Below are 11,905 nucleotides of genomic sequence, written 5' to 3'. Positions count from 1 at the left end.
TGGGACTAAATTTGATAATTTTTATTCATCCAATATAGGGACAGACCTTCATTACACACTGGATAAAATGTAAAAAAAAATAGCCTTTACGCCACAGCCGTTCATCCTCTATCGAATGAACTATAAAAGTAATAAAAACAGCCTTTACGGCCACAACCGTTCATCCTCTATCGAATGAACTATAGAACTATATAAAATAACTTTTACGACCACAACAATTCATAATCTAAAGATAATCTTGAAAATAAACATGCCTATACGACGACAGTTGTTCATCCTCCACCGAATGAACTTCAAAAGTAAATATGATATTGATCATTTGGGGGTTGTCATCAACATTATCTCATTTGCAGCTTGCTTGTACATGTCTTCTACGGTGAATCCTTCGGAGAATTGAGCTACCCCACTTCCACCTTTAGCCTAAATACACAACAAACATGTTTTTAGAAACAAGCAATAATAACAACAATAATAATATAGTCACTATATATGTTCATATGTTTATTCATATGATCATGTAAAAGTAGAAAGACTATTCAGGTAAAATAATGTAAATAATTTCTAAACATAATCTATGACTAAACTATATGTAGGAGCAAATCGAGAATTTCAACCTCAGGGTAAGACTAGGTGCGAGGAGGCATTTCTAAAAGAAAAAGAGGATAGATATATACTGTTTTTACTTTCGATTTCATGTAAAGATAAATTCTCAATTAGATGTGAAACTTATAAGAGAAAAACAACTATATATTTCTCAAACACTCAATTCAAAAGAATTTATAAACACGTGTCATTTTCAATTTCCTGATCAATCAAACAAATACATTTAAAATAAAAGAAGAGTGTGCTAACTAAAAATCTTAGTTCACAGTGTTCAAAATGACCAATATATTATTTTTATAAAAATGAAAGGACTTACATGAGCTTGGATCATGAACATGCTTCTGAATTGATCAGATGAAATTTTAGCAGACACAGTGTCAATCTTATGTTTCTCCAAAACATAACAAATGGTGGTAAATAGCCCTGGCTTTTTAGGACAACAAACACTAATATGTGCATCTTCACCAGCTACATTTAGTACCACATTTGGTGAACTCCATGTCATAAAACCTGTAGGACCATGATTAGCTGGTGTAATAGCTTTAGAATTACAGATTGATCCTTGATCACCCCCATACTTTTCCCAACTATTACCAACTTTTTGTGAACCCACTAACATGATGTTATTTTCTTCTAGCCTTTCTAGCTTTTGACTTTCAAGTTTATTGAAAGTATTCTGCAGATTTCGAATGTGATTCGCTGCTTCATAAACTATTTTAGACTTATCCGCCTGCATATACAAAAAATATGAAATTAGTTTCAAGTAATTTATGAGTTTCTAAATAATATTCATTGAATAAGTACAAGTTATAAAAAAAAGCTTTAATTTTGAATTGTTAATTTTTAAATTATGTCTATTACGCATTTGAGTCCCAAAGATCTTATAATTATATGGATTAAGAAAATATATTCTTCTTGAAATATTTATAATAGAATTAGTACAATGTTGAGAACTTCATATTCTTATGCTAGAAAAGAAAACAGAGAAATATATGGAGCTTTTTTTTGTATCTATATATGTGAAAAAATCGAAGTTTGATATTATTTTTTTATTTTTTATTATAAACAAAACATATCTTATTATTCAATTTTGAAATTAACAGGTAATGGCCCAAGTTACAGTTTCAGCATGTATCCTTTAGTAAGCTTTCTAAAAAGAGAATCATGTCTCCATTAGTAAACTTTCTAAAAATGATTCTCCTCATTTATTTGCTCAATTTAGAAAGTTGAAAATACGAAACAATCACATATGTAACTTAAAGGGTTATTATATGTAATTTCCAAAAAGAATAAAAAAAATTAATTTCCAAAAATAATGTTCATTTTCGAATAATTTTCGATAAGTTGATTTTGATTATTATTTTGCAGAAGATAATAAAAGAAAAATGAAAATTTGTTTCTACAAATAATCATAAAATTTATTGAATTATATCTTTTTTTATTGATAAGATATCGGATAATAAAAAATAAGATATGTCATTTCAAGAACTTTTTACCTTAACAGGGAGGTTGGGAACCAAAGCATGAAGAGTCTCGAATAGGGTCCGCATCTTCTTTCTCCTTTCTCTTTCTGTCCATTTGTGTACCTCATGTTTTGATGCTCTTCTAACTTCGGCTCCATCAACACTAGAATTTGGTTCAGCAATTTTCTTACCCTTTTTTTTTCGGTTGGCTGAACTTCTCTTTTTGGCGACATTAACACTCACATCAACCACCTCATTAATAAATGTTAATGGCTGGCAAGTATCAGACCCAGTCGGATCTAGCAACTTGTTACCCTCGATCTCTCCGCTCTCAACTTGATGGTCATTCCAGTCTAGGTGTGACCACATATCATCACACAAATGATCATGATTATTCTCGCCGCCTTCATTCATTGTTTTTCTTTTTCAAGTTATGTAATATTGTAGCACATGTTACGCCTATTTATAGAACTTTCTTCTTATAGGGGGCAAAGTGTAAAAATGAGAAATAAGAGATTGAATATGATAAATATTGAATATGGAAAGAATATAGAGAAGGGTGGCAAAAAGAAACAAATAAAAAAAAACAAAAAATAGAGATTAAAAAGGATGATTCATTACAAATGAATAAAAAACAAAATACAATCATAATCTTAAATGCCGTTACTGGCTTCAAAACATAAAAGTTAGCTAAAATACTTTTGTTACAAATTTTGTTCTCAGACAATTGGGTCTCCATTCATATTTACTACTAATAAAATTTATAAATTAAAAATAATTACTTTACTAAATTACAAACTTAATCAAGTTATTATTCTTATCTATACAAATACCTAAGTTTTTTTTCAATTAAAATAATAATAATTATAATGATTGTATTTATAATTGTTTAAGATTTTATTTGTTTAGAAAAATGCAAATCTTAATTCTTAAGTTATATGAATTAGGTGTGTCTGGATTGTAGTCTTATAATATATAAGAGATTGCATTATTAACGGTAATGAGATTTTAATATATTCAGGTGATTATCAATGTCAATGAAATTTCATTAATAGCTGGCTCCGACTATATACATTTTTTACTCATTTATTAATGTTAATGAAATCTCATTAATGGATTTTATTAATAATTTTTTATGCATCTTTTTACTCATTTATTCAAGTTAACCACACAAGAATTAATAATTAAGTATTTTTTTTCGTGAATAATTTTTTTTTATCATGCCATATTCGTTTCATATAAAAGAAAAGATCATCATTTTATTTTATCTTTTGGCTAGGATGTCAAAATGACTCTAAATACTAATCATAACTTTCCCTTTATTAGGAAAAAACGGAATTAGTTAGGATATTAATTCCTCGCAATCCTTCATTAGTTTGTAGCTAGCAATTCTTTTGACAATTCATTAATAAATGATATAATCGATGAATTTTTATTATTTATTGATAACTAAAATTGTTTATTGCTATATTCATTAATTATGACAATTAGGAATATCGAATGTAGGGTGGTGTATTGATTGGTTTAGTTTAGTTTTGAAGTCTATCGATTCGACTTATTGTTGATTTGTAGACATGTTAAATCATTGTAGCCATTAAGATATTGACTTACCAATTGCCGATTTATTAGTTTAACCATTAGGATTTAATACAAAATAAATCATTGAAATCGATTAGAAACAAGGTGACAAATCAAATGAACCATGCACATGAGTTGACAAACTGTATTTTGCTCAAAAGCAAAGACCTCACAGTTTATAATGACATAGAGTTTGAACTAATACAAAATAAAAGTATCAAATTAAACTCTAAGTCAACGACTTTAATGATATATGAAATGGTATAAATATCATTTTTAAATTTACCATGGGATTATCAATTATTCGTTAACGGAAAAACTCAATATGTTCAGAAGCAATAACCCAATAATAAAAATATAAAACCTTTATCAAAACTACTAAACCAATAACCCATTATCGATAAACTAATAATTTTTTCAGTTTGAATTATCGATTTTGATTCGATCTTGAACTACTCTAATCAAATAGATGGATTAATTGAATTTGAACATATTAAATCAAAATTGAGTTAATAAATAAACGAGTCAAATGACTTGGATTGAAATAGACTAGAATCTCTGTCATAGCGAAAAATATCCCTCAACTTTCGTTTATTGTTTGATTTTATGCTCGCCGTTAAAATGAAGTTAAACTTACCCCCGTCGTTACTAATTTTATCAAAGTGAAGTTAAATAAGAATTTTGGGGATTCTGTTAAATAAGATTTTGTTCTAGTTGAACATTTACACAAGCGAAGAAGAAACATGATCCAACGAATAAAGATAAATCATTGAAAATTAGATCCAAACATAGGGGTGGGCATAAACACCGGAAAATCGAAACACCGTACCGAATCGAATTTTTTTCAAAATTTCGATTTCGATATTTGGTTTACTTTTTTGTAATTTTTGGTATTTTGATTCGATTTTCGATACGTAATATTTTGGTATTCGATATTTCGGTTTAAACCGAAATATTATAGTATAATTTATATTATATTAATTAATAATTATTAAGGTTAAATAATCTTTCAAAAAAAGAAAAAAGTATGTGAAACCCTATGTAATGTCCCTATTTCTCTTCCTCTTGGAGGCAGCACCTATTCCTATTCTAGTCTTCTTCCTCTTCTTTCTCTTCCTCTTTCAGGCAGCAGCAGCAGCCGCCCACCAGGCCCCACAGCAGCCGCCAGATGTCTATTTTTGCTTTTTAGCCCATTAAGTTGAAAAATCAAACAAAAAAATTGTAAAGTTTAAAATTTTAAAAAGCCCACTAAGCAGGCCCATCAAAAATCGAAATAAAAAACAGAATCGAATTAATAAAAACCGAACCGAAATAACAAAAACTGAACTGAACCGAAATATTTTGGTTCGTTATTCGGTATACATTTTACAAGAATCGAAAACCAAAAAAATCGAAAAAGAAAATTCAAAATCGAACCGAAATGCCGAATGCCCACCTCTATTTAAACATTCATATATAAGGGTAAATTTATCAAATCTAAATTAATTTATATATTTTTTTAAATAGGTTTAAAGAATGGTTATAAGAAAATAAAAATAAGGGAGGTAGACGTAATATCGTAAACCACAGGGAAGGTGAGTGTTATAGAGCGAAGCCTGGAGGGAGGTCTCTGAAATTATCTCTATTTATTAAGGGTTTTTTTCAAGTAAAAGTATAAATATATAAATAAAAATATTAACCTAATTATTTGAATTTGGACTCTCTTTAATTTTAAATTTTAATATTATATTATATTTTTTAATTAATTATTATTGACCTAGGGGTCGGCCCTACCTATATTCCTCAAGTCCATCAAATCAACAGGCTTATTAAGGCCGAGCTAAAAAACTCTTTTCTTAAATGGGCTCCAAAAATCTTAGCTCAACCCTATTAAATCCCGGATTAGGCCAGGTCGGTCCAACGGCCTATCCCATATTGACAGCTCTAGTTATGACAGATCAATATGGGCCAAGCAAAATGAATAAAGTGAGAATTATAAAGTAAGAAAATAAACTTTTATCACAACTATATATAGTGACACAGTGATTAATGTTACAATCTAGATCTAATAGATATTTAGCTTATTTGTCAAGTGATATAAAAGTTCAAAGTTTGCAATTTTCTATCTAGTTTATTTGATTTCAAATTCCTTCAAAATACAGTTTTATCATCTTTACAATTACAACAACTAATCGAAATTTGCGTTGAATTATACGATTGTATCCATGAAACTTGCTAGTAAGTAGCTTCCTATATTGAATTATACTTACGATAGTATTTATATTATTTATGCTAATTGTATAGACCTACAATTAGCATAGATGTATGAGTACAAGGTAGATTTGTTGTGTAAGCAGTTTAGTGATGCTTTATCATTGATTTTTTTTATCTTTTTAAATTGAGCTAGTTTCAACTTTTATGTTGCATGCGTAGTTAGAGATGCACGATTAGGCAAATTCACAATTTACTTTAAGGGTGTGTTTGGTATTTTTTAAGGATTTTTGATGAAAAATATTTTCCTGAAAAATAAGTAGTTTTGTGACTTATTTTCTTATGTTAGTTTGATGAGTAGAAAAAGAATTTTGGAAAAAAATTTTAGTATTTGATTTATGAATGAAAAAATATCTTTTATTTTTATTGGAGAGCTAAAATAATTTTTGAAATTGAAAATACTTTTTAAAAATAAACTTAGTTCTTTTTTTTTTTTTTAGGGGGAGGGGATAAGGTGGGTAAAAAAAAATTAAAAATACTTTTTAAAAACAAACTAAAATTTTTTTTTGGAGGAGGATGAGGGAGGGGAGGGGGAGGATAGTAGTGGGTTGGGTGAAAAAAAATTATAAGTAGAGATATTCTTTTAAAACAAATTATGATTTTTTTTTTTTTGGAGGGCCGGGAGTGGTTAGGGGTGGCTGGTGTGGTCAAGGGTAGGGGGTGTGGTGAAAGTGGAAAATTTTCAAATTGTAAACATTTTCTAAAAGCAAACATAAAAAAATAAAAAAATTATAGTCGAAAATATTTTTAAAAAATAAATTAAAATTCTTTTTTGGAGGGGGGTGGGGGCTGTGGAGAGGGCGTATCAAGGATAGGGGTGGGATGAAAAAATAAAAATTTGAAATTGGACTTCTTTTAAAAAAACATACCATAAATTATGTAAAAAAATTGGGCGGGGTGGGGGGGTGGGGGTGGTAGGGCGCTGGAGGGTGGTAAGGGTGAGGTGGGGTGGGGTGGGGTAATATAATAAAAAATTAAAGTTGAAAATATATTTTGAAAATATCTTTAAATTTATTCTTCAAACAAGAAAATTGTAATTTAAAATTGAAAGAAAGTTTTGAAAAATATATTCCTTAATTTTCTGAGGATTTATTCTTCAAACAAGAAAATTGTAATTTAAAATTGAAAGAAAGTTTTGAAAAATATATTCCTTAATTTTCTGAGGGAAGTCATTTTCCTTAAATTTGAGGAAAATGAGTTGGTTTGGAAAATATTTTCCAAAACATTTAACCCAAACAAACATAGAAAATTGAAAATGTTTTTCGAATTATGTTTTCTTCATACCAAACACACCATAAATAAATATAATCAATATATATATATATATATATAAATGAGGACCATAGACAAGGTGATGTGGCACCTCTCTATGGCCTCCATTTATTTTTCTCTTTTTTTTTTGCTTTTTTTAAAATAAATTAATTATTATATCATAAAAAGAATTACTAAAATTTATTACAAATAAATTTTTTATTAATGGATGATCATTTATAACAAAACCTCTTCATCTTTTTTATTTATTTATCTCACTTATAATAAAAGGAGAAATATAATTTATTTATTTTTAACTTTTTAAATTTAAATTAATTATTTTATCATAAAAATATATGACTTTATTTATACAAATACATATTTTATTAATATAGAAACATTTATAATTCTCAATATTTTTCTCTATTTGTTTATCTCCCTTCTAATCATGAAATCATAATAATTTTTTTTTTACATTTTAAGTATTTATTTTTTAATTTATTCACTAGGAGTTACTAATCATGACTTGCCCCTCTTTAATTTTTTCTTTTAATAATATTCATGGCTCTCATAAGTTTATGATGTCTTATGGTATTCCTTTAGTTTGCCTATAAATTCATATTAGTTTATGAAGATTCACATTCACAAGTATCCTTTCTCTTTTCATCATATAGGTTTGGGTTGTAACAAAAAAAGAAGTATATGAAGGTAAGAAATATTTCATTGCAAATTTTTATTTTTTATTTTCTCTATTTTTGTCTATATAAATTAGTATTTGGTTTGTGAATGAAACTAACATGTAAGGAAAAAAATTACATGATGTTAATAAATATATCATTCTCAAGTCCTTATTTTTTTATTTCCTTTATTTGTCTACATAAATTCATATTTATTTTCATGAAAATCCACATATAAAGTTATAATTTCTCTTCTTTATCATACTTTTTTGTAAATTAACTAACATGTAACAAAAAAAAGTATATGAAGGTAGGATATATTTCATTCTAAAGTCTTTCTTTTTATTTTATGTACTAAGACATGTTTTCTTAATGTATATTTTTTATGTTTGTATTATAACTTATCAAGTAAGTATAATTAAAAAAATCTTTGTAATTCTTAACAATGTGTTGTCTGTATGCAATTACTCTTTCTAATAGTTAGTTTCCAGATATAATATAGTTTGATATAATATTTGTTAGATTTCTAAAATAATTATTATTTAGTATTGTTAGTACTATTGAAAAGATAATATACAAATACATTAAATATAGTTTTATTTCGTTCTTTCTTTTGATATAATTATTTTTTATTGGTATATGATTCAGTTAGTTACATATAATAAGAGTTTGACATATGGATCAAAACATGATGGCGGATCTCTTTGCAAAGGAAGATGGTAGAAGGAAAAAAAATGAAGCATAATTAGAGATTATTTTTTCACTTTGAATTGAATTAGCAACTTAGTTACTTTTGTTAGAGTTTTTTAAATTTTGATTTATATAAATAATTTAACTAAATGTATTATATTGTCAATGTTAATCATTTGATCTTTTAGTATTTTACTTTCTCTTTGTTATAAAAAAAATTAAAATAATTATTTCATTTTGACAACAACAAAAAAATTTATGATGATAAGTTTCATTTTATTTTAATTAGAAAAATTAATTGAAAATAAAATATTATTTTCATGATGTCATTTTTTGTGTATGTAACAATCTGCCACCGTTCTTTTTGCTTCGAAATGCATTTATAATTTTTATGTAATCACCAATTAGTATATTTTCTCTGTTCATTTTTTGTATTTTCACCTCTTATTTTTATTTATTTATTTTACAAACAAAATCAATATATAATTAGTAATACATTTATTGTCTAATAAAATTATACATTTGAATTATTTGTAACTCATGTCTCTTCATCTTGCTTGTAACATTTGATATTTAATATTATTCATAACTTTTATATATTTTATTTTTTCGTAAGTCTTATAAATATTTAATTAATGTTTAAAAAATTATAATAAGCAAATGTAATAATAAAATTATTTTAAAAAATCAATTTTGTTTTGACGAAATCAGAGTTTGAACAGAACATTAGTACTGCTACAAAAGATAGAACATTAGTACTCTTACAAAAGATATAGAAAATTAAAACATATAAAATATTTTCAATCGAATACAATATACTGTTATTTCAACATATTATCTCTTATTCCATTTATTTCACCACGATGAATATTTTGTTCTATATATATATATATATATATTATATGTTTTAAAAAAGTCTATGATATCGCAGACAAGTAGAAATATTAATATTATTTATACATTCGATACTAACCTAAATATTACATTTTTCATACTATTATCTTATAAATATTTTTTATAATTGCGCGAAGCGCAAATAATTTCACTAGTTAAATAATAAAGGTGTGCTGACAGCTTAAATTTTAAGATGAGGTGGTCACACATACTCAATTGTACCTTCAACATCCGAGGTTCAATTCTCATGCTTTATGGGGCTATTTTTATTTGAATTTTAGTATTTTTCTTGAAATTTCAACATAATGTATTGAGATTTAACGTAAAATTAAAAATTCAAACTCTAGAATAATATAATGAATTTCACATATATGAAAGGTAATTTATTGTCAAATTTTTTCTTCACAGTAAAAATAGCTATTAAACCTTGAAACTGGCTAAATAAATAAACAATTACTTTTTAATTTTTAACTATAAATTTTTAGCCTTTCAACATAAATGAATGGAGACTCAAAATAAGTATCAAATATCGAACGAAAATGAAAAGAAAGTATACAACGATGTAAGAGAATAGTTGTCTGTGGTGTGACGTAAGAGGAGTTGCAAATAGGGATTTCTCATTATATGATCCTTTTTGTTATATTCATTTTTTGAGTATTTTCTAGCCTCTCTCTATTCTTGCGTATGTTGTAAAATTGTAATCATGATTTTTTGTCTTTTTGTATTTTATTTTATTTTTGGCTTTTTTATCTTAATGCCAGATTTTACTACTTTTTTGAAAGATATTTTAGATAATAAGCGAGAGATGTATGAGAGAAGGAATAGGATACCTGGATACATAAGAGAGATGTGTACCGCAAGGGAAGGAATGTATTCGAAAAGGGATAGGATCCAGATACATATGGGATGGATGTATCCGAGAGGGATAGATATGTATAAGTGAGAAGGAAGTGATGTATCCAAGAGGAGATTTTTTTAAATGGTAGGGAATCTTAGAGATTATGATAAAATAAGATATGCATTTGAGTAATTTTTCCTACATACTGTTAATCATATATTTAGATATAATATTTATTATAAAATAAATATTTATTCAGTTTTAATAGATCATATATTTGTTTATGGTGTCTGTTTGTTATATACTACTGATTTATTGTTATTATTGCTACTGTTCAGTATTTTTTTTCGTTATTTCTATTATTTGTTTTAAATTACTTTAATTGAATTAGGTCTTCCAAAAAAAAATTCTTCTCAAAATAAAATAGAAATAAACTTCGTATGCATATCTAATATAATTTTTTCACATTTCATTTATAAATTATACTTTATATATTATTATCGAACTCCAATGTATAGTTTCAAATGAATTCTCTATTTTGAAGGATAAAATAGGTTAAAAAAATAGATGAACCAACACATTTACAATTTTAATAGAAACAATAATCCTTCAAAGATCGATCGTTGGTCTAGATAATTTATTTATAAGAATGAAAATCTCTTGAGTCGAGATATAAAACTAAAAATAAATCTATAAAAGTTGATACAATATCAGAAACGTATCACAAAATTTAGTGATAGAAAAACACAACTATATTTAATTACCTCGTAAACATGTTATCAACGTCAAGCCTCATGCCTCTATATCTATCATGCAATTCTACAATAAATATATCAAGCATCATATAATCCTATTCAATAGTACTATTCTTATACATCATACTAAACAACCCCTTAAACAAATAGAAATTCTTAACCAATAGAAAAGTTATACTCACATGCTAATTGTCAAAAGAACCATTATAATTAGGCTTGTGCTTCTGTTCATGTGTGATACGTATTGATATTTGGTCTAATTAAGTGCTGGGCCAGTAATTGAAACACTAATATTAAACTAATTATATACTAACCAGATATATAACTAACGTATCAATCTTCATAGCACCACAAGGTGAGAAAGAAAAAAAAAACACCAATAAGTAGAAAGATTTGGCTGATAAAAGATCAATTTCATAATGTTATACTTCAATTAAAAATCAATCGAGTAAAAAGATAATTCCTTTTTACATTACAAAATATAAATAACTTTTTAGCTTACCCTCTTTAGAAAAGCTAAGGAACATGATTAATTTTTTTTTAATCTCTAAGTGTTTGTTTGGTAGGAAATAACAATGACTAATTTCACTTTATTGCTTCTTTATGCTATTTGGTAGATAAGAATTTTCTTTTATCTCAAGACTATTTATACATCATAATTTAGAAAAATATTGTAGAATCATAGTCGAGGATTAGGAGCTAACTCAAAATATTAATTATAAGCGCTTAAAATCGAATTAAATTTTATAATAATAAGCCTTCAATTTTAAGAAAAATCATAATTACAAATATGATTCATGTTTTATATCTTGACATACTTGAATTTTATGAAGTAGAATAAAAGTACTCCTACGATGTAATTATTTTTTTTTAAAAAAAATATTTTTTAAATTTATAAAAAGAGTA

The 11,905-nt window shown here is 26.2% G+C and overlaps 2 protein-coding genes across 2 annotated transcripts; both read right to left on the bottom strand.

Moving 5' to 3' along the window:
• On the bottom strand, window positions 1-1,380 carry LOC101258798 (transcription factor bHLH95-like). The gene is made up of 2 exons (XM_026029012.2): window positions 920-1,380; window positions 1-420 (listed from the first exon to the last, which is right to left on the bottom strand). The coding sequence occupies exons 1-2, from the start codon at window positions 1,337-1,339 to the stop codon at window positions 316-318; spliced, it is 525 nt and encodes a 174-aa protein (XP_025884797.1). The 5' UTR covers window positions 1,340-1,380; the 3' UTR covers window positions 1-315.
• A 704-nt stretch (window positions 1,381-2,084) lies between these two features.
• Window positions 2,085-2,480, bottom strand: LOC138347301 (uncharacterized). The gene has a single exon (XM_069295301.1). It carries the CDS (start codon window positions 2,478-2,480, stop codon window positions 2,085-2,087), a length of 396 nt encoding a protein of 131 aa, XP_069151402.1.
• Between the last annotated feature and the right edge of the window lie 9,425 nt (window positions 2,481-11,905).

The sequence above is a fragment of the Solanum lycopersicum genome, chromosome 1 (assembly GCF_036512215.1).
Source record: "Solanum lycopersicum chromosome 1, SLM_r2.1".
NCBI lineage: Eukaryota > Viridiplantae > Streptophyta > Magnoliopsida > Solanales > Solanaceae > Solanum > Solanum lycopersicum.
The sequence above is the reverse complement of the archived record's forward strand: the minus strand, read 5'-3'. Positions and strand labels throughout refer to the sequence as shown.

What these genes read in the sequence shown, in the direction of transcription:
- LOC138347301 (XM_069295301.1), bottom strand. Translation starts at nt 2,480, where the DNA reads ATGAATGAAGGCGGCGAGAATAATCATGATCATTTGTGTGATGATATG.
- LOC101258798 (XM_026029012.2), bottom strand. Translation starts at nt 1,339, where the DNA reads ATGCAGGCGGATAAGTCTAAAATAGTTTATGAAGCAGCGAATCACATT. An exon ending in TGTTCATGATCCAAGCTCAT is followed by an intron (nt 421 to 919) that starts GTAAGTCCTTTC and finishes TTGTGTATTTAG; the next exon opens with GCTAAAGGTGGAAGTGGGGT.